General features: G+C 35.8%; 2 protein-coding genes across 8 annotated transcripts in view; one reads left to right on the forward strand and one right to left on the reverse strand.

The window, feature by feature from the left end:
• Positions 1-4,388: 4,388 nt before the first annotated feature.
• col14a1b (collagen, type XIV, alpha 1b) overlaps positions 4,389-23,317 on the reverse strand; it is a 146,795-nt gene continuing 127,866 nt past the window's right edge. Inside the window, exons 38-48 of one of the 2 annotated variants that reach the window (XM_088010427.1) lie at positions 13,153-13,248; positions 13,014-13,067; positions 12,756-12,809; positions 12,552-12,605; positions 12,024-12,095; positions 10,060-10,095; positions 9,755-9,821; positions 9,252-9,440; positions 8,687-8,764; positions 8,397-8,552; positions 4,389-5,971 (exon numbers count right to left, since the gene is read on the reverse strand). In XM_088010427.1, coding sequence (XP_087866553.1) covers positions 5,679-5,971; positions 8,397-8,552; positions 8,687-8,764; positions 9,252-9,440; positions 9,755-9,821; positions 10,060-10,095; positions 12,024-12,095; positions 12,552-12,605; positions 12,756-12,809; positions 13,014-13,067; positions 13,153-13,248 — 1,149 coding nt within the window. In that variant the 3' untranslated portion in view covers positions 4,389-5,678. The remainder of the gene's footprint in view (positions 5,972-8,396; positions 8,553-8,686; positions 8,765-9,251; positions 9,441-9,754; positions 9,822-10,059; positions 10,096-12,023; positions 12,096-12,551; positions 12,606-12,755; positions 12,810-13,013; positions 13,068-13,152; positions 13,249-23,317) is intronic. The other variant, XM_088010428.1, reaches the window with a different exon arrangement.
• Positions 14,408-23,268, forward strand: LOC106920358 (C-type lectin domain family 2 member B-like). Of its 6 annotated transcripts, none has more exons than XM_014991315.2 (6): positions 14,408-15,051; positions 15,721-15,834; positions 15,923-15,997; positions 16,075-16,205; positions 17,327-17,436; positions 18,002-18,678. In XM_014991315.2, exons 1-6 carry the CDS (start codon positions 14,883-14,885, stop codon positions 18,171-18,173), a joined length of 771 nt encoding a protein of 256 aa, XP_014846801.2. In that variant the 5' UTR covers positions 14,408-14,882; the 3' UTR covers positions 18,174-18,678. The 6 variants fall into 6 exon arrangements, with proteins under 6 accessions (XP_014846801.2, XP_087866550.1, XP_087866552.1 ...); XM_088010424.1 differs by lacking the exons at positions 16,075-16,205; positions 17,327-17,436; positions 18,002-18,678 and adding exons at positions 20,996-21,123; positions 22,259-22,342; positions 22,931-23,268 and having other exon boundaries at positions 14,426-15,051; XM_088010423.1 differs by lacking the exons at positions 16,075-16,205; positions 17,327-17,436; positions 18,002-18,678 and adding exons at positions 20,996-21,123; positions 22,259-22,368; positions 22,931-23,268 and having other exon boundaries at positions 14,435-15,051.

Below are 23,317 nucleotides of genomic sequence, written 5' to 3' on the forward strand. Positions count from 1 at the left end.
TGAACTGGGGTTTCTACAAACAGCAGGAGATGCTGTCAATCGCATTAAGGCCTGGAATTATTCAAATTTGTCAAGGTGAATTTATGTTTCTTTTACAGACATCTTTATCAGGGATGTCTATAAATGTGGATGTTGCTGTGGTTTGTGGCTGTAGACCAAATCTGAGAGTCAATCTCCTTTTAAAACCAGGAGCTGCAGAAACGTAGATCCAAAAACGTAAGGACAGGACCTGAAAAACACTGAAAGTCCTTAACTTATTTTCCATATTTGTTGCCTTTTCACTGTAACAGTCACATAATTCACACCTATGATTTCACACATGAATCTATCTTTTTAATCTGTTGCTTTTGCCTTTTAAACAGAGTCACAGCTACTGACACTTAGGCCACTGTTAATGAAGCTTTTCAAAGTCCTGCAAGCAATTAAAAAAGGACAAATGCATAAAACACTTAACTTTGATGAGAAGAAAGAAAAAAAAATGAAGTGGAAGAAAGGATGAATATGGCGGTCAGATCTAAATACCTTCTTTGTAAATAAGCTGTGGAAGAACTTCCTGAGACTCAGATGCATATAAGTGATTCATGAAACGTAAAGAAGGAAGTGCTGCAGCCTTTGGTCTCTGTGTGAGGCCTTTCCTCGCTCGCCGTCTTCCTCCCTCAGTGATGTTTGATTTGAGAAACAAAGGCGAGTTTAAACATGAACTGTGTGATTCTACAACATCAAACAGCGTTTATTCATTTTTTCTATCATTGGTGTCAGTCGGTGCGGTTTTAAAGCCCCGAACATCACACGTCAAATGAAAAGAAAACACGATGAAGAGGAGCAGAATTCTTGTTTTGCCTGAGGAGAGAATTATCCTGAGAAAGAATCCTCCTTAGAAACTATTAGACTGCTTCTGTGGACGAATCACTTAATGTTTAATTATTGGACTTCAATGGAAATTCATCTAAGCAGATGTAAAGTGGAGGTGCTTCACTGCGCTCTCATCTCTTCCTGCTCGGCCTTTAATTGGATCTTCTCTTTCTCATGCTTGCTTTTAAGCTCTTTTGCTTTAAGCTTCCCTATAATTCCCTTTTAGGAAACCCTGGTTAATGATGCAACTATGCTTCAGTTAAATGGAAAAAATCAAAATCCACAGAATAAAATGTTGCCTCATTTGCTCCGTTAAAACATATCTGCTTTAAAAGACTAAATACAATTCAAAAGTATTATTATGTTATCATATAACCCACACCTATAATAGAGTAGATCCAAAATTTGGGAGCTGAGAGGATGCAATGGATGTTATGCATTCAGCAACAAAAGCTGAATCAGATGTAATCCCACAGCTGTGTGCGACCAAGCCGGCGACCTGTACAGCTTCGAGACAGACTATGTTTTTTATTTGTTAAATGGATGCATTTTTAAAGTAAAAATATTGTTTTCTTCAAATCTAAATTTTGCAATCCAAAAAAAAAAAAGACACCGAACACAGTTGTTAAGCAGAGTAAGCTGAAAGAATTCGTCAGGTTTATGATGGGTGCAGCCTCTGTACTCGGCTCTGCTGCTCAAACCACAAATGCATTTCCTCACAAATGTGGCTCCATTTATGGGGCATACTAGTGTGAATCTTCATCAGCGCCCACAAAGTCTCTGCATAACATGTACTAAATTAAGAACGTGCTTTATTTTGCCACTACTATGACATTTGAGCGCCGTTGTGCAGGAAGTTGAGGTTTGTGCGAACAATTACAGAACATGTAGTTCACTATATGCTAATGAGAAACACAAATGGTCTTTTAAGTAAGTAATGTAATGTTGGCAATGAGTCAAACCACTAGCCTAGATTTTTATGCACTGATTCAGAAAATTTACCCCTCATTCATTTTATTTTTGAACCATTTACTATACGACACCCAAAGACTTCATACAAAACCACTAAAGGTTAATTTCTTTGCATATTAACCACTGCTTGGGTGAGAAACATCTGATGAATGCAAGAAATACAAAGATCAAGCCACTAATTAGATGCAGTTCAAACAATTCAGACATTAAAATGGAGCAGTCGCTGCCAGAACAAACTGAGCATCCTTAGTTGCAGCTGCTTAGATTCAGGACGTTTCCGTGGAGACCCGAACGAAAACATTTTTTTGCTCAAAGATTCAAATCTGTGAACATGAATGAATGACACACTCACTTCAACACACTCCTCACACCAACGAGGCTCCCCACCTGCTGAGCCCCACAGACGAGGCACTCTGCAAGGCTTCTGCTTTCTATTGTCACACATCCAAAAACACCCATCCGCACACACACACACACACACACACACACACACACACACACACACACACACACACACACACACACACACACACACACTTCTATTTCTGTGAAAATCCTCGTCACCAGAACTCATTCCTTAACCATGACAACTAAAGCCAAACTACAGAAACCCAGTGGCAGCTGATGTTTTCCAGCTTAGATGTGGTAAAGAACCTCTACTTATTCTGGAAATACATATAAAGGTTTTATAACAGTACTTTGCTTTGCTAAAGATAATAAAATTCTGCAAAAGAAGAAAAATATAATGTATTTATAGGTATATTTCAATGTTTAGTCTGCCTAATTTTACACTAATAGACATTTTGTAATACATTATTTCTCTAGGATTTTTAAAGTACTGCTTTTTTATGCTGTTATTGCTCAAGAGTTAAAAGGATTTGGCCTTTCTTAAATTACGTAAAGCACTTTGAACTACATTGTTGCTGAAATATGCTATACAAATAACCCAGACCTTGTATGAATAGAGCTTTAGAATGGAATATCATGTAATTAGAAACCCAACACATATGTAAAATATGCAAACACAGATGGACTTTAGGTAGTAAATAAACCAATTATCAATAATCGCAGGTTAGTTGTGTCTGATAAAACAGAAGCTGCTGGGACAAACATTTGATGTAAAAGCAGCACTTTTGAGTTTATTAGTAATTTTCTATGAAAATCTATTTTTTACCCAATTGTCTGGCTAAAGCTGCACTTTAGTTCTCTGTTGAATCTCAACATAAACATCAATCAGCATAAAAACATATATTATGTACCGTAGGCTGATGATCTTCTTTGCTTGACATTGGCATCAAAGTTTGTGAAAAAATTGGAATTCAAATAATTAAAATGAAGCAGACTTAAAAAAATCATTTAGTTTCCACTTTTGTCTTATCACTCCTAAAATGACATCTATAAAGTTACTGTACCAATTTATGGCAGCGTGAATGTTTGTTGTAATTATAAAAGATTCCCCACACGTTTTAATTACAATTTTAATGTAAGTTAAGGGGATTGTGCATTCTCCATGGGAAAATAGTATAAGTAATATTTAATTGACTTAATATAGTTAGGATGAATGTGAACTGTTATCATTATCTAGAACTTTAACCTCCAGAAGTTCCCAGTGGTACAAAGATTCAAACGTCATGGGGGCGGTAGAGAAACTGAACCTAAACCATCCCTGAATAAGATTCCCAAGACAACAACAAATTCAGGTCATGAAAAGCTATAAAATGGATAAATGAGAGCAAACCTGACTGGAGCAGATAGTTGGAGCCTGAGGGACATTGCTAATAGGAAGGAGGAATCAGTTGGAGTCAGGCCCCTGAAGAGTGGAGGGGGTCAAAGTTATGACCTGGTATCTGACTCTCAGACTCGTTTCTACTTTGTTACACTAGAAATGAACAGGAAGAAATTATATTGAAGAAGAACATTTTCATTTTTAGGTGATTCTGTATCACATATGTTGAAAAAATGAGCTTTTTTTCCCATGCGAATCAAGAGCATTTATTGCAAGTATTTTTAGCTCTTTGAATAGGAAAGATCCTGATCGTTTTACAGTATGTTCTGGAGCTGCTATGACTGGAGTGAGTTCATGACTTACTATAACCATTACAGAAAGACAATGTGGCATTTAAAACATTTGAAACATCAACATGTTGATAAATTATTATTCACTTACTGTAAGACATTGAAGAAAATTTGAAATTTGTGGCGCATAAGGTTGAAAGCTTTGACCTCTGCAGTTTTAATTTCAGCCACTGCTTTGAAACAGGTGCAGTACCGAGTTCAGTCAGACACAGCACAGCTGAACGCTTTACCACCTGTTGGGGATTCAACCTCAAATATAAAATTATTCTCAGTTTGCCCTGAGATTTCCACTCTCAGACCAGAGGATGAAGGAGCGATAGAGAGCTAGGTGGTCCAGCTTTTCTGCCAGGTGTTCAATCAGCTTCCCGTAGCTTCAGTGCTCATTTTAGAGCTTCCTGTTCGAGTTTAATTATTCCCCCCAGTTCAGTCGCATTCCCTGCTGAGGGACAGCATCACAATTAACCAGACCACACACAGACACAACTCCAAACGCTTGTACTTCAGTTTTATTGTTCTGAGAAAATCAACACCAAGTAAAAAATAAATTACTTCCTTGATTTTTTTTTTTTCTTTTTAGTTTTAAACATTCTGATCAGATGCTGCAGTAACAGACCAAAGGCTTCAGAAAAAAAACGAATGGAGGAAACATTTACAAAATTGAAAATGTGATTGGATATAATTTAATCACACCGACAAGGAAAACGGAAGTGAAAAAAAAAAAAAAAGGTACAGCATGAAAACTAAGATAATAAACCAATCATGCATATGGAATTAGTGTGCTTAATTTATTTTTACTCATTTATGTTCTAAAGCTGACCTAAAATTAAAAAAGAAATGGATGTAGAGTATTTCCTCTGGAACAGATGGCTAACTGATAGATTACAAATACAAACAGGAAATGTTGGAGAAAAAAAATTTTAACTGGTAAAATTAAAAGGCAACAGGTGAGAAACTGCAGTCTGTCTGTTTTTTGCCCACATTATCTATGGATTTATAAAGTTTTAGTTTAATCAACCTTCTCAAACATACATGTATTAGCTTAATATTATATCAATAAGCATTCATAAAACCATCTTGATATGTAGGTTAGGTGTATCTGTGGCTTTGTCAGGTCAGAAATGAATACATCACATGTTAAAATGAAATAAAAACATGCACAACTCCACAAATACCAGTTGTGAAGATGGAAAAATCCCTGGCTGCAATTTGTACGTGCCTTCAAAACAGAGGGGTGGGGTGTAAATCACACAGCTTGGTGCAAACATGGCCAAAAGAAAGGATTACAGGAACTGTTGCACTGTAAAACCATTTTACACGTTCACTGGTTAAATAAACAAATGGAAGGCTCAAGCAAATCTTTCCCTGGCTAACAGATATCAAAGGAGACCTTCAAAGAAAAGATACTTTACTCTACCATCAAAGTACCAGAAAAAACACTAGGAGGCACTTAAACAACCAGCTGAAAAACCAAAAGACCTAAAAACAAATCGATAGATTGAATACTGACAGTTTTTGGGTACTATGAACAAAAGTTCAGTACCTTTCTGAGCACTTTGCTTGACCTAAACAAAATGAATAAAGCTAAATAAATCTGTTCTGTTGAAGTTAATTCAATAGCATAGATGAGTTAAGTTTTCCCAACCTCATTACCCCTCCCGTTCCATCTCCAATGTCCATAAGAAACCCCCTACATCAGGCACTTGTTGATTAGTTCATAATGGCTCCAAGCCTTCCAATCACAAAGAGCAAGCGTCCCTCTGTCCTCCAGCTTCCTCCTCTCAGTTAGTTAGTTTAGGAAGATTCTTCACTCCTCTCTTTATTCTCCTCTTTGTCCCGGCTTGCTCCTCTTCCGCCTTTGTGCTCCGTTTGCTGCGGTACACGCCGGGGGACCTCAGCTCGACATCGTCCAGCGCCAGCGCGGGGTCATCAGGCGAGACGGGTTGAGGAGCTGGGTAATTGGGCTGGTAGTAGCGGTATGGGTCATCCTCTTCTGCCTCCCCGTAGTTTTGGAAAACGCTGGACGGAAGTTGGACTGGAGGGATACCGCGGACGTCAGTGATCTCTTCCCCTTCTGCGTGGCCAGTCACCCAGGAAGTGATCCCACCAGTGCCACCAAGTTGAGCAAGCAGTCAGTGAGCGCCCCAAAGAAAGATAGTCGATTCCCATCACCAAGGAAAAGAGTGTTTGGAGGGCAATTTGTTGGGATTTATTTGGGTTAACATAAGGATGAATAGAGATAAAAAGGAAGGAGTAAAAGAAAGAAGAACAAGAATTAGCAAGAGTTACCAAGCCATGAGTACCAAGGTTATGGAGTCATAGGACTATGGGCAAGTTAGAAGAAGTTCTGGATAAACTACTTGAAGATTAAAGTTAGAGTAAGAAACATTTGATTTTATTTAAAAAAAAAAAAAAAAACATATCTCATTAGCAAATATTAGATTTGTTATCCATTAGCTTACATTCAGACTGTCACAACGCCACAAAATTAATCTCTCTCAAGACTTTCTGTTACTTGAAGTTAAAACGTGCGTTATATGTATTAGGTTCTGTCTTGCTTAGTCGCTTTACAGAGGTGATCTGTGTTACTGGAGTTTGTACAAAGTCAGTAAAGGTTCCGGATTAAAAAAGAGGAACTGGATGATCGTAATCTAGAAGAAAAAGTCAGAGAAGGATGATGGTCAAGGTATGTTTAGGATCTCATCTCATCTCAAAACTCTTCAGCCTTATGCAATACTTATATTTGATGTTGTGTTCTCATTTTACATGCAAAAGTATCCCACAAACTTATAACTAATGTGTTCAACTAGTGAATATTGTGGTGTTACTATGAGCTAAACTGGCATGTTTGACTTCACTCACCCATCATTGTTCAATAAATATTTAAAGGAAATGAGGCTTTTTTTCTCATTCTAATCTAAATATTGAAAATATGACAAGATTATGATGTGAATGTGCACATGTAGAGAAGTGGTAAAAGTTTTTTTTTGTTTGTTTTGTTTTTTCTTGAAACCTTTGTCTTGGCCATAAGTTTTGCACATATCACCATGGTAGAAGTTGTAATCAGCTAATGGACTGACAAAAAACTTTATCACCTTCTTCAGTTTGAAGCCTCAGCAGCTGTTAAAGTTCTAACTTGTGGTTGATGATTTGCAGAAACCATTCAGTAATCACCATAATGATTTTTTGGTGAAGCTTGACAATGAAGTGACAAGAGGATGGTGGACAAACAGACACAAAAACAGAAGAAAGGGTAAAACATGCAGGATCTGCCACAAGCTTTACAGTACAGTACCATGCAGACTGCACACCTTAAAGATCAACACAACCATGCATTAAATGGGAAAAGATGACTCTTACAAAGGGCTTTGAACAATAAAATGTTGGAGATTTTTATAATTGGTGTAAACGATTACCAACAATTTACTTGATCACTTAGTAATGTAGAGGTGTTCTGTTTTGTCTAATGACTTCTGGTTTATTTTTGAAATCAGAAAACCCTCCAAAGAGCATCTTTAGCATAATACTCAGTAAAACAACAACTCAGGTGAAAGAAAGATAAAATACATAATTTTTTTATGGTTTGGTTACTCCAGTGTGGAGAAAATCATGCAATTTCAAACAGATGCTGCAGGCAAGAACTTAAAAACAAGACTAAATGGTTTGGTCCCCCTCTTGTTTTTATATCAACATTTTTAATAACTATAATTTTGTCTGTTGTTTTCTTTCTCTGTATTTTTTTACAATTAATTACAACCTTAATGGTTTTCTTAAGAAGCTTGTGGTGAAAGCTAGTAGCTTAGGAACACACGTACATCTAAGATAGTTTTTTTTTTGCAAAACTTCCTCTTTTGGGACAAAAAAAGCCAGAAACAGTTTTGAGCAAAGTAAATGTTTCATAAATTTGCATTGATTTCCCTTCTTCCTTGTCACTTTTAGAATTGAACTTTCAGAAACAATTGCTTTGTTAAAATGTAGATTTAATTATCTTTTCAACAATGAACTAAGTGCTCATTGTCCAGTTTAATGTTCTAAGTGAACTCAGAGAAAATCAAGAGGCAAACAATCATGAGGCTCATTTTTCCTCGGAGGTGGAGGTTTACACATGGCTCCTTGTTGTTTGGATGTTTCGCTTTGTGTTTCCTCAAAAAACGAGACCAATGTAAATAAAACAATGCAGCATAAACAATCAGACACACACATATGGTGGTATGTGTACCATAACTGAGTATTTGAAGGTGTTTCATGTTTCACCTTTAAATACACACAGCGGGAGGGAGGACTTTGATAACATGCAAAGTGTTTTAAGTCAGTAGAAGCCTTTCAAGATGAAAAGCAGCTTATTGAATTAAATGTTTCACCTGAGAACCCTCCGTGGAAAAGATTAACACGGCGACTGAAAGAGTTTCATGCTCAATTATATGGTTTAAACCATTAAGACGTTGAAGTTGCCTGACGACGGAGCATGCATCATTATTGCTCCTTTAGAGCCTACGTACCTCCAACATTGTAGCCCAAACAAGAGTTCTGGTCACAGTATCCCGGCGGTCCTGGAGGGCCGACTGGACCGGGAACTCCGGGCCGACCAGAAGTTCCAGGGTTTCCAGGGCGACCTGTTGGACCCTGGCTGCCAGGTCTGCCTTGTCCTTGGGGACCTACGGAGTGGAAAGGTTAGAGTTCAACTATACACACTATATTAATATAAACTGTTAAAGAAAAAAACATAACATCTTCAAACATCAAGCACAGATCCTGCGTGGATCCTGTGTGGTTTAGTGTGATGATTTACCAGGAGGCCCTGGAGGCCCTCTGGGGCCCTGGACACCAACGCCTGCAGATCCCTTCTCCCCCTTTTCTCCTGGTTGACCTGGAAACAGAAATAAGCACTTTTTTTAGACTAAAGAAAGTACAAATTGTTATTCTTCTACCTTTTAAAACAAATCCTTATGCATAATGTTAACTTTCACAAATATGTTTAAACTTCTTACTGCCAGAAATTATTTAGCTATATAAAAATGTGCTTTAGAAAAAAAATATTTTAAATGATGTAGTGGTTTATTAATTTAAACACCGTAAGTACAAAATATATAAATAGTTTGACAAAACTCCAATCACTGGATTGTAACGCTTTTCTATGTTTTATATGTGATGGTTGGTACATATTGAATATGCATCAGCAGGTGTGTGGTATATTTACGCCTCAGCTGTGTGGATGTTTGAGGTTATTGTGTGATAATAGTCCAGAGGAGGGGGGAGAATATCTCTATTTACATAACAAATACACTTCTATTTGTACGACAACTTTTGATATTCAGTATCTGAAACATCTCAAAGCCAAACTTTCACTGCTTCACCTCGTTCTCCAGGATTTCCATTTTGACCATTCTGGCCAGGAAAGCCTGGCCTTCCTGGTGGTCCCTGTTCTCCCTGGGGTCCCGGGGCACCTTCACGACCAGGTTCTCCTGGAGGTCCAGGCACTGTGCGGATGGACACTGGTGGACTGGGCGCTTGGTTCAAGATAGTGTTGTAGCGCGACATGTGACCTGGAAAAGGGACAAGAAAAGGAGAAAGTCAAGTCGCATTATGAAATTTGTTGAGTAAGAGCAACAGATGATGGAGAACAAAAGCAGATCAATGGATTAAAGGGAAGAGTTAAACCTTTGACTGTTCAACTACTATTATTCTTCAGATAATAAAGTGTGACTGTGAACAACAGAGTAAGGGTTCTCTCAGATTTTTGCTTTTACACAAAACAAACCCTCATGTTTGTGATTCTATGAATATAATCAATGTCAAAGAAAATCCTGGACTTGTTTTAAGGCCCATGTCTCCATGTCATCCTCTCTTCCTAACTTACTTTGGATCAGCTGCTCACAGACTTGTCTGGCAATGGCCTGAACTGACGCCGTTGACTGGAGGTCACCCTGTAGACAGAGGAAAGATCATTTAATGTAGTTTGAGACTTCCAGCTTCTCATCCATGCTTATCAATCATAACTTGGTTAATGTATGCTATGTTCAACTGTCCTTCATTTAAGATGTTTTGAGAAATTACTTTACCTGAACATTTCAACAAAACATTACAGCTAATGTAATATTTATGATACTTTCATTCACTTTCATTCTTATCTTATTCAAAATAAGATAAGAAAAAGACACCTACCCGTTCACCTTTCTCTCCCTTTGTTCCTGGTGGACCCTGCAATAAAATAGGTAAAATATAACATTAATAACAAAAATAAACATACAAATAATATACATGATGTAGACTTTGACTCAGAGGAAATATGGTTTTCAGACTTCAATGACTTCAAAGCAAAATTCATCTCAATAGAAGCTGTGAAAGTCTTCAGAAAGACAAAGTTTATTGGAAAATACAAAAAAACCCTTTCCCACTGCATTTCTATTCACATATCTCTACATCTAACTCATTATAGCCATGAAAAGGTTAACATTTAGCTGCGTATAAAAAGCTCATATTCTGATCAACTGTCATGAGCTCACAGACGTGAGACTGCACTATGCTGCAGGGCCATCTGTATCAGACTGTCTGATTCACTCTTTTATTCAGCTCAGTTCACATATTTTCTATGAGCTTTAGGTCAAAGAACTGAGAAAGTCATGGAAGAAGGTTGATTTGGTGATTAGTGAACCATGTCTTGTTGTTTAGCCATATGCATTGATTTTTTTGTGGTGCCAAAAGAAGAATATTCACATATTCTTTCTTTGAGTGACAGCAGACCCTCCTCAACTTCCTGTTGTTCAAAAACACACAGTTCCAGTGGTAGTTCCAGTGGCATTTAGCATTTGTTCACACTGGCCTGACTTACATTGTGTTTTGTAGACTGGTTAAGACAAATCAGCCTCTTTATTGTGGAATATTTATATTTATACCAATGACTTGTGGGTATGCATATTCCTGACTTGAAAATGAGAAACATTAGAAACAGAAACAGCTTCAGACACATAAAGTAGCACTGCAGATTTTTCTTAACATACAATATTTTTGACCAGAAAATAAAAGTTGGATTTTATTCTATTTTGTCAATGTCAGATTATGCTGCATTAAAATATTTATTTATTGTGATATTTTTCAGACTTTAATCTTTACCTTAACTTCATGCTTAATATGTAAACAAGGTAAAGGAAATATGTAGAAATTTATTCCAAACTAAACAACATTTATAGAAAATCAAAAGCACAAAATAAAGAAACAACAAAAGCAAGATTTATTGTTTTAGAAACTGTGTCAATCCCCGACACTCACTGCTCGGTATTTTTCTCCACCAAGTCCTCATTAAGAGCAATAACTTAACAGTGGTGCCGTAATTAGCTGATGAGTGCTCTCTGCAGTCCGCCCACGCAGCGATGATTACATGCTTGACAACATTTTATCAAAGCGATGCAAACTCATTTATCAGCAGCTTTTATCGCCTCCCACAGAGTCTTGTTTCTTCTTTGGCGCTGCTATGAAAATGTGGTTTCCTTTCACTCAAACGCAAATAAAAGCCAAAGCAGAGAAAACAAACCAAGACAAAATGCCAGAGGAAGATGTGTTTAAATCGCCTTAGAGATTTTTTCTTCTTTGCTTTGGTTTGAATTTTGCAGATTGCAATTTTAAAAATCCAACTTAACATTTGTTGAACCAAAGTTGAGTCTTTGTGATGCATTAGAAATTCATTAATGGGTGATCTAGGTTGAAAAATGACTTAATAAGCAGTTCATGCTGTAAAAAGAGTTGGTGAAAGCTCTTGATAGAGAAGTTGTCAGTGCCGCTATTTAAGCATAACACAAAGGGTTAAACTGTTGAAGTTCTTTTCACAATATAATCTGAACTCAGATGTCTGCCTTTGTGTCAGCTTGAATACTCTTCACTCTGCCTTTCATTTGGGTGTCTGCGTATCAAATACGGTCATAGACAGACTGGACAGGGAGCCATTAATCCCCCGTTAGCCACCTTACCGGCTCCCAGGCTGTCCGACACACTCTGCTAAGCCTGACTGACGCTACGTCCTGCTGCCTCTGGGATATTTGCACAGCACTAGATATAAAAGAATATGTTCTCTTTAATAAATGCAAACCAAGAAAAAAAAGTTCACGACAGGTCGGTATGATCTCCAGACTCACCGGTGGTCCCAGGGTTCCCTGTTTTCCTTGGGGGCCGGTATTTCCAGGAGATCCAGGAGCTCCTGGAGTCCCCTGAGCACACAGAAGGGAAAAAAAATCAGTTGAAATCAATGGTTTTGCATGAGCAATTTCTCTTCTGCATATTATCAAGTTTTCTTTCTACCTAAAGAGAGTTCACCCAATTTAATCACACAGCCAATAACCACTAGCAATGAAATATCTCATAATTTATCCTTCAATTTCTTTTGTAAATTTTGTTAAAATAAATAATTTGAAACTATTTCAAAAAGTACATTCTCAGACCAAACTGCTTTGGAAACAGAAAAGACATTCAGAGGTTCTGTATTTGAAGCAACAAATGCCCGAATAGTAACACATTCTGAATATACAAATGAGTTAACTGCATTTTAGAAAAAAGCAATTATGTTATTTTGCTTCTGTACTTGGAGGCACAGAAACAAATTTGCTCCAGCAATAGTTTTAATACAAATGAACTTCAATACTGGAGGGATTTTATGCAGGTCTCACCATAGTTCCTGGGGGTCCCTGTCTGCCCTGTGGGCCGTCTTTGCCTATAAGTCCCTGTAGAGGTGAAAGTAAATTATAAAGCCGGAGGTAGACTTTGACTATTTAATGTCAGCAATAATCATTTTTTTCATGGAGTCTTCAAAATACTTTAAAGTTGTTTCACAGTTTCACTACTGAAAGATTGTAATATTAAGAGGAACTGACCCTGGGTCCTGGAGGTCCTTCTCTTCCTGCAGGGCCAGGTCTTCCAGGTATACCCTGAGAAAAAACGTGAAATAAGTTCTTTAAATCGCTACCATATAAATATTTACTAAAATCTCTCAGGAATGTCATGATCGATTAGCGTTCCATGAAAAAATAATCTGGCCTTACTGCAAAAAAAAAGAAAAAAAAATCAATTTAAAAAGTGAAAAGTAGAATAATCCCAGATTAAACATCAGACATCAGGTGAACAGTTGTTACCTGTTGTCCTTGTTGGCCAGCTTCACCTTTCTGCCCCCTCTCACCTGCAGGACCCTGCAGACAACAGATCCAGGTACTGAAAATGAATGTGGTCACACAGAAACTGTAAAATGTAAATCAGAAAGCCAGATGTTCTTACAGGGGGTCCAATGATGGAGCGGCCGCTTGGTCCCTGACGTCCAGGGGGTCCTTGAGGTCCGGGTATGCCTGTATCTCCAACAGGACCCGCGGGTCCCTGATGAAAGAAGGAGAAGATGAATAAAAAACTATTCAGATCCAGTTCAACAGCTTGAAATAAGAAGACTGACAAGTTCTTTACTTCAACAGATTTGCAATTTAACATTCTTATAAACATCCTTATAAATACTGCTGCCAGAGTCCTGACCAACACCAAAACACTGGCTCTCTGTGATCCTATAAGGAGTTCAGCAGTGGTTTGTCCTGAGTTTGCTACAGAAGCATTTAACTACCAGAGGAAACAAACACAGGAGCAACATCTCATTATAATGAGAGAAAGTGCTGAAAGGTTTCAACCTCAGTGACATAATCAACCAGTTGTCTTAAATAAGCATGAGTAAGGCACACATACTGAAGATACAAACACAATTTGTGTTATATTATCATGCAGAATTCCTAAAATATATGCATAACACCATCTGGATGTTCAAAGATGTCATAAGTGAGGAGAAAACAATCCAGATTATGTCCAGAGTAACAACAACTGTCAGACTTGCACACTGTATATTTCTTCTTCTTTTTTTTTTGACAACCATGTTAAGGTTTTATAAAATTGGTCATCATGTGTTACGTTCAAACCTCATTGTAACCACAGAGTCGACATAGTCACAGTATTGGTGTCTGGTGTCATACGTTTCCTTCCTAGCACACACTGTCCTATCTGATAAAGAAAAAAGTCAATCCATGTCATGGTCTAGAAGTATGGTCACATTTAAATTAAGCATTTCATTTGAAATTCTGAAAAGAAAAGTTATAACTAAGTTAACCTCTATATCACATTTATTTATGGTTAAATTAATTAATTTATACATTAATGTCCAGTTTAATTAAAATAGCCATTGAACATCTGGATGTACTTTTTGAATTCACAGGTTAATCAAACTATTTCTGGTTGATGCTTGAAGCTTATTTAGTCTTAATTCCTGTCAACATATCTGAGAAGGTGAAAGGATGTAAAGGAGGAAATAATCACGGTGATCGTTGTACATCACATCAACACCAAACAAGTTCAGATCTTTGCTCTTATTTGGCTCAGGGAAGGAAATTAAACCACTTACATCTGTGTCATGTTTTATATTCACTACTTAAGTAAATCTTTAAGTTAATGGCTGCTTTACGATACTTACAGCTTTTTAATTAGCTTGTTTATCAAAAGAAATTCTACTTTGCGACTAAAAAATCATTACAGCAAAACCCTAAAAATCAACAGATATCGCACATTCAAGAAGAGGCAGTCCTGACAAGAACAAAATGTGTCAAAACATAAATCAGTTATTACAACTTTTATATTAAAAGTTCCTCTCAGCTTAATGTATTGTACTGTGACGCGATAAGCCATCTGGTGCGTATATGTTCTCCGGTGATAACCATCTCAGCACTTCCTGTCAAGAGCTGATTATTACACAAGAGCAGCAAACCTGCACAAAACCTCACACATTAGCTCCGGTATCCTAATTTTTGGGGTTTGAAGAGAAAAAATAAATAAAAAAAATCAAATCGACTTTGAAACTCTGGTGGAATTACTTGAAATGACTTGATTGAGCTAAGCAAGAAGAGGAACTCGTACTACTGAAACAACTTCTTAAGTCCTGCAGGAGAGTAAGGGAACAATCTGCTTCCGTCCATCTTGAGATGTCTTGCAACATTTACGAAGACCCGGATAAGACCATGAAAGTGAGGTACAGCAGAGAAGTGAGAGGAAAAGGAAGGAAAGTGGAGAAAGAGGAAAAAGTGGTCGACATCTACGAGAGTGCCGAGACGTTGACCTGCCATCGAGTTAATCCCCTCAGGAACGCCCGAGGTAGGTTTTAATGAATCATAAATATTTACTACATAATCAGCTTTCTAAATATTCCAGGTATGGTTTGATACTGACAAAACCTGAGAAAGTATCAGAACATGATATTAAAAAGGTTGCATTATTTATCTTCTTGGTGTCAATGAATATATTATGCTTTGACATTGGAAAATGTGCTAAAATTTAAAAGGAAAAGTAAAAACAGGCACATCTTTAATTAGATATATTTATTGCAATTGATTGACTTTGCATTAGTTTTGATGTTGCTTTATTATGCAATGGCTGTAACTCTGCAGCCATTTCAGGATTCAGTCATATAACTTTTTAAAATTTTGCTTTTTCATAAACATTTTGGCATAAATTTGTAGTTTCACAACCATTTAATAAAAGGAAAACATTTCTATTGTTTATGTGCTTCATTTAGAACATTTTGTACAAATAGTTAAATTGCTAACGTAGATTTGACGTGTAATTTCAGAATATAAAGACGCCTCCACACAGTTTATGTCAAAGCTAGTTTTTTTTTTTGTCCTATGTACAAACCTTTTAATACAAGGTTTTATGCATTATAATACAACAGTTATTTTTGCTGTATCAAGTTAATACTTTGTAATTATAATACATTTTAGAACTCTGAAAGATAAAAAGTCAAACTCCTCCTTGATTTTGTAGGAGTTCGGACTCAAAAGCGTCCACCAACCATCCAGAGAAACGGGTACAAGGTTGCTACGGTAACTTTGGGTTTACTCTGCCTCCTGTTGTTGGCGGGGATAAGTGTGCTAGTCTGTAAGTAAAACTTCACCTTTATTTGGATAACATCTCTTTACCCACAAATATTCCTTTGTTTTAACATTCATGCTTATTCTTCATGTAGCTCTATTAATACGTTTGAAACATAAAGAACCTTCCATGTGTCAGAACCAGGGACAAGAAAATCAGAACCAGACAGGTAGGACATTAATTACATTGCAATACTTTTGGTATTGCGATGTTGCAAATAAAAAAAATTAAATAATTTTTTTAAAGAATGGCAGGAGCTTCTACGTGAGTCACATTTCTACTACGCATCCACTGAGAAGAAAAACTGGACAGAGAGCAGAAAAGACTGCAAGAGCAGAGGAGGAGATCTGGCGATTCTAAATAACAAAGACAAACAGGTTTGCTTGTTATAAGATTATTATGCGTTTTTTTTTCTCAGTTGAATCCAAGACGACTAGTCACATTCTCAGAACAGTCACTTGTGTAATACTACATGTTTTTTTTTGGACCAAACTGTCACAGTAATTCAGACAAAGTGCAATAGTAGCAAGAAAACATCACTTTTCCCTGTAATTGTAGGAACACATTGACTTTGATACCTTTAAGCGACACATAAAAATAAATATACAGAGATATGTTCTAAAGTTCTCCCCACTAAGAAAATTAAATAATGGCTGATGATGCCAACGTGCTGGAGCTTGAAGATCTAGTCTGCCACCTGGTGCTCATAAACTGAATGGTGAAAATGGCAATGAAAGTAAAAAATAGTCCTGCTTTCCTAAACACTCCTGTAGTAAGAGTAATATCGGTTTTTCTAGAAAAAAAAAGCTTGCATTTAGTGTTTATTTGTCTTTTTGACCAGACATACTAAAAATCTGATCAATATATATTTTTTGAAGAAATATGATGACAGACTTTTCAATTATACCAAAACCTAGTATATAAGGATTTTCAAAGTGTGGAAATATAAATTTAGCTTCTTTATGCCTGTCAGTTCATTCTAACTCTAATGTAATATAACATTTTGATGCTTAAGGTGTGTAAAACTGCATCTTGCATGACAACAAATTAACTTAGTGGGGGGAAATTCATGTCAGATAAATTTAGTCGTCTCCAAGTTCTTCAACAAACTCTGGGTGTAGATGAACGTACTGTCGTCTTACTGGTCATCTTTCTTGGAATCTTTTAGATTACATCAGTATATTTTGAATAAATTAACTTGTAAGTACAATAATTTACCATACAGACTGCCAATTCATTAATGATTAATTTCTACATTGATAGGAACAAGAGTAATGCGATAATCATTTTATTTGTGAGTGACATTGTTGCTTTTATACAAACAGTTTCACAATGTCTGATTTCTGTCATTTCAAACCAGATTTAAATATTGTTTTGCTGTAATTTGGTATTAGATAAAATAAATAGGAAAGAATTTGTCACAATTAAGAAAAAACGTGATCTGCAATTGAAAGTGTACATCGTCAAAAATCATTATTTGCTTTTAAAAATTCTACAGGGGATGATTGAAAGAATGAAGATACATGGAGATTCCTGGATCGGTCTTCAAAGTTCAAACGAATGGACTGCGGAATGGAAATGGGTAGATGGAACAGATCTAGCATATTTGTGAGCAGATTCACTTTGTACCAAATATATGGTTAACTGAGACACATAAATAAATAAAATTGTGTTATGTGGCTGAACATATCAGCACATTTTCACTCAGACTGTGTTAACTCCAACAAGCCGTTTGTCACTGGTATCAACAGATACTAAAGCTTGGAATAGAGTCTCATATGTGACGAATGAAATGTCAAATGAATTGATCTGAATTTTAAGCGTAAATAATTTTATTATCATCTTCAACTGGTTTTCATTTCAATGTCAGCAGGTTGATTAAAGGTTGTTAGGTTGATCAGTAGAATGTTACAATAGTGAAATGACATGAATATAGTAATGCCATTTGTAATGTGATTGTTTTAATGTATTCTGTACAGCACTTTAGTGATATGTGGTAATTTAAAGCTGGACTGAGTCGCTGTGAGCCTTTAAATGCTCATATTTTCAGCTGCAGCAGTTTTTCATAATTGCAACACAATTTAGCCAGAAGTATCATTAATGAAAAAAATAATCAATTTTTAAAATAATTCCTGCTTCTTTCTTGATCTAACTGGTGTTTTCACTTTTACAGTTCCTGGAGGAAAGACGTAAATGTCAAAGCGGAGCAAGGGTTGAAAGCATTTACTGATCAACAAGGACTTTGGATGCACGACAAAACTGGATTAAAATACTGGATCTGTGAGAAAAGAAATGTCCAGCATCTTGGTGACCTTAAACCTGGAAAGAACATCAGTAAAACTTAAGCACTATATACTAAGTACATAGTATTTTTCTAGCTTTTCTAATTAAGGAAAGATAACCAAAGCAAGATAAAAACAGACCTGATGAAGAATATAAACCACTTAAATACAATCCTAGTCTGCACTGGAGCAGCTGGCTAAATGCTGCAGGTGAAGCCATGGAAGCTCATTTCTCTGCTGCACTGATGCTGCACACACCAACCCTTTATAAGTCACTAAAGCATTGCCACATGGTGGAATCTGGAGTCAGAGGCTTTTTATAAAGTATTGAGACTGGAGGTATTTTGTACTGTTCAAATGTGCAAAGATTATTTCATATGTGTATTGACTTCAAAAGCTGTAGGTAAAAGTTTTGTTTCTGGTGCCTTAATCTGCATTTTGAAAAGATGTTAGTTATTATTAGTGGGTTTTTTTTTTTAAATACACAGAATACGAGTATTATTTTCTGTTTTATTTAAATATTAATAATGAAAAATAAATAAATCAGACAATATGCTCAAACCAGAAACACTAATCTTTATGCTTTTCTTACTCCAATAACTGCTTTTTATTTATACTCAAATCATATTTTGATGTAATGCCAATGGGTTTTTGTCTACCCAACCTAAGCAATGCATTTGAATTTTAGTTGAGTATTTTTTTTTCCATTTGCTTTGAGCAGCAGCAGTCAGTCGTGCCGTTTCAGAAAGAGCTGCTGCCATCTTATCTTAATCATGTTTGTTTCTTCCATGTCGGAAGAAGATAAAGATAAAGGCAAAGATAAGATAAAGGAATAAAAAAAAACGTGGTGATACACTTCAACCTTTTTCAGCCGTCTACTAATAAATTGCTGGTGTTCATGTTATACTCAATGTGACTCTAAATCAAATCAATTGAACTTTGAGCATCTTTAAATACTGACAGGTCAAGAAAACAAACGGAAATTCCACTGAAAAACAATTACTTTTATTTAATTTAGCAGAAAAACCACTTACAACGACAAGTCAGAAAATTGATACTAGCTCAGTGAAACCCTGATGTATCAACATTTATTTCAACATTTACATTTGAGTAGCTTTTTTATGAGATGAGAGATAAATACATTATGCAATATATGGAATTTGTTTCTAACTAAAGATTAAAATTTTAGTATTTGTGTGCATGGCTTCCTGCCACAACATCCTGTGCACTTCCTACTGACATCTGATTGGTTTGAAAAAGAGACCAAGAGTTTGTCTGCTTGGCATGAGAAACAAAATGCTGCTTCCAGTTGCATCTTTCTTGAGAAATCTCCCAACATGTATGAGAACATCGAGTTTACAACTACAAGTGGCAGTGAATTATCTCCAGACAGTGGAGAGGAAACGGTTCAGACTCCAGATTCCTCTACACACCTTGGTGTTGGTCTTTCTCTACAGAATGAAGGTAAGTATCAAACAGCAAAGACCATGTCGTAAAACAGGTACATTTTAACAAAATCGCACAGATAAAGTATTCTGATCTTTACTGCGATAAGAGCAGTTTGCAGTATAAATGAAAAATGTCTATTTTTCAAAGAATATAAACAACACAATCAAATATATAATGACCCTTCTCTCCGCCTTTGGGGTCTTTATTTGTTTTTTCTGTTTGTTTTCATTTATTTATCACTGTTTTGCAGAAAAGAAGGAAATACGGTAACACTTTATTTGAAGGGGCGCGCATAAGACTGACATGATACTGTCAAAAACATAACATCTGTCATGAACATAAAGAAGTCTTTATGAATGTTTATGACAGTTGTCATGAAGTGTCATTTGGTAAATAAAGACATTTTTAATGCAAAATTGCTCTAAAAGTTGCATCGCAAGTCCATTAAAAATGCCAACCTTGAATTAAATTATCATAATTTACAAAATCATGCAAAGTTGGCATTTCTAATTGACTTTCAATGCAACTTTTAGGGCAACTTTGCATTAAAATGTCATTATTTACCGAATGACACTTCATGACAACAGTCATAAACATTCATAAAGACTTCTTTATGTTCATGACAGGTGTTATGTCATGTTTATGACAGTGTCATGTCAGTCTTACGCACACCCCGTCAAATAAAGTGTTACCGGAAATATTTGCTACTATTAACAACACTAAGCTGATTCCATGCAGGAAATATAGTGAATTTAAATTAACATCTTGAATTTTGTATGCATTACTGGTCTGATGTAATATTCTAATTTTAAATATCATGTTTTGTTAACTGTAAATGGGAAGTCATAATTACCGGAAATAAAGGCTTTCAAAAATGTGTTTATTTTGTCATTTAAAGGAGTAGAGACTGAAAAGCCTCCCCTGGCTGTCCAAGGAAAACCCTACAGCACTGTTTTCCTAATGTTTGGTCTGTTGATCCTTCTGGTTGTTGTGGATATCGGCGTTCGAGTCAAAATCTGTAGGAAATCGGATTTTGATCTCATTTTATAAATCACCATAACCTTTAAGGATTTTTTGTTTTTTGTTTTAACCCCCTGGTTTCTTTGTTCATTTCCTGCTGATTTCTTTAGATCACTTAGTTGTTGAGAAACCGTTGCAAACCCGTTTTGAAAATCACACGATGGAACAAACAGGTGAGCCAAAAGAAAATTAATGTTACAATTTTTGCTGAAAACTATCTACTGTTGTTGGAAAAAGACAAATCGACTGTAAGTTACTTTGCAGAATTGCAGAAGTTTCAATGTCAGGACCAAAACTCCACAGATACCAAATTCATTAGTTGCAGTTTATGTTTCAAATCTGGTATTATTTTTTTAGGCAGTATTGCATGATTCTGTATTTTGTCAAATAAATTAACACCAAATCATTTTTTAAAGAATGGCAGGAGCTTCGTGAGTCACATTTCTACTACGCATCCACTGAGAAGAAAAACTGGACAGAGAGCAGGAAAGACTGCAAGAGCAGAGGAGGAGATCTGGTGATTCTAAATAACAAAGAGAAACAGGTAGAGACTAGAAACATTCTCTAAATAATTACTTGTTTTCTACCAAATTGTCACAGTGAAATATCACAGCCTCATTTATCCAGTCAAAGAAAATATCAGTCATCACACATCATCTCATTTGTATTGTGAGAGCAGATTTTATTTTTTTTTTTTTACTTTAGTTGACGCAAGAAAAAATAATTATACAAATATATGATCTAAACTCTCCACACCAAGTAAATAAAGCAATGGCTGATGATGCTAACATGCAGTTGCTTGAAGATCTAGTCTGCCACCTGGTGCTCATAAAATGAGTGATGAATATTGAACATGTTATGTTTTCATTTTGTTACTGGTATAAGTTTTTTACTTATGTTTGTGCTAATCCTGCACAAATTTAAGGTTTACTCAACTGTGTGAAACAGTTGTACTATTTTCATTTAAGTTAAATACCTTTCAGTTTTTCACGTCATAAACTTTTTGCCTGACATATATTACCTCACTGTGTGGTTTGGATAAGATAAAACATCTGCAATATTTGTAGTTGTAAAGAAAACTTGCTAGAAAAAAAAGTTTTGCCTGGCTGTATGCAGCCTGCTGTCCTGAACCCTCCACTGCAGCAAGATGAGTTTGTTTTTTAAGGTAAAATTTAGAAAACAATTTAACTAAGTGGAGGGAAAAATCCATATAAATTTGGTGAAAAGAATCCAGTGACACCAGTCCATCTGACTCAACAAACTCTGGGTATAGATCACTGTGCTGTTATTTCACTACTTTTAAAATAATAATAATAATAATTAAAAAAAACAACTTTGAGCAATAATTTTGATAACTTTTCATCATATTAGCACAGTAACTTACTAAATAGGTTGTCACTTGATTAACAAGTCATTCCTACATTGAAAGGATCAGTAAAGATGTGTAATAACGTATTTTTATTTCAGTGTGACTTAATTTTGTCCTTGTTGCTTTTATATCAACAAGCTTCACAATGTCTGATTTCTGTCATTTCAAACAAGCATTAAGTATTGTTTGTTTATAATTTGATAGATAAAATAAATAGGAAAGAATTTGTCACAATTAGGAAAAAAATCTGAAGTGCAAATTGAAAGTGTACATCATCAAAAATCATTATTTGCTTTTAAAAATTCTACAGAGGATGATTAAAAGAATGAAGATACATGGAGATTCCTGGATCGGCCTTCAAAGTTCAAACGAATGGACTGCGAAATGGAAATGGGTAGATGGAACAGATCTAGCATATTTGTGAGCAGATTCACTTTGTACCAAATATATGGTTAACTGAGACAGAAATAAAAACAAAAATCATGTTATGTTACTGAACATATCAGCACATTTTCACTCAGATTGTGTTAACTCCAACAAGCCGTTTGTCACTGGTATCAACACAAAGCTTGGAATAGAGTCTCATATGTGACGAATGAAATGTCAAATGAATTGATCTGAATTTTGAGCATAAATAATTTTATTATCATCTTCAACTGGTTTTCATTTCAATGTCAGCAGGTTGATTAAAGGTTGTTAGGTTGATCAGTAGAATGTTACAATAGTGAAATGACATGAATATAGTAATGCCATTTGTAATGTGATTGTTTTAATGTATTCTGTACAGCACTTTAGTGATATGTGGTAATTTAAAGCTGGACTGAGTCGCTGTGAGCCTTTAAATGCTCATATTTTCAGCTGTAGCAGTTTTTCATAATTGCAACACATTTTAGCCAGAAGTATCATTAATGAAAAAAAATCATCAATTTTTAAAATAATTCCTGCTTCTTTCTTGATCTAACTGGTGTTTTCACTTTTACAGTTCCTGGAGGGAAGGAGTAAATGTCAAACCGGAGCCAGAGTCCAAAGCATTTACTGATCAACAGGGATTTTGGATGTACGACAAAACTGGATTAAAATACTGGATCTGTGAGAAGAAAAATGTCCAGTATCTTGGTGACCTTAAACCTGGAAAGAACATCAGTAAAACTTAAGGACTATATACAGAGAAAAGTTACAATTATGATTACTATATGAGCAAACCCAGTGCAATCAGTTCTACAGCAACCACAAAGTAAAATCTAGAGTTAGATTTAAGCTTTGTAATTAAAAGAATGATTCAGGAAAAGAAAAAAGAAAAATAAAACCTGATTCTTGGTTTTTTGCCGTTTGTTTGATTCAGAAACACCAACATCCAGCAGCAGCTGGT

This window comes from Poecilia mexicana, unplaced genomic scaffold, assembly GCF_051168715.1.
Source record: "Poecilia mexicana isolate PSO_F unplaced genomic scaffold, ASM5116871v1 scaffold_11, whole genome shotgun sequence".
Classification (NCBI taxonomy): Eukaryota; Metazoa; Chordata; class Actinopteri; order Cyprinodontiformes; family Poeciliidae; genus Poecilia; species Poecilia mexicana.

Excerpts from the sequence above, each read along its gene's own strand:
- LOC106920358 (XM_014991315.2), top strand. The coding sequence starts at position 14,883 with ATGTCTTGCAACATTTACGAAGACCCGGATAAGACCATGAAAGTGAGG. Across the intron at positions 16,206-17,326 it reads TAAATAACAAAGACAAACAG|GGGATGATTGAAAGAATGAA; the intron begins GTTTGCTTGTTA and ends AAAATTCTACAG. Across the intron at positions 17,437-18,001 it reads GGAACAGATCTAGCATATTT|TTCCTGGAGGAAAGACGTAA; the intron begins GTGAGCAGATTC and ends TCACTTTTACAG.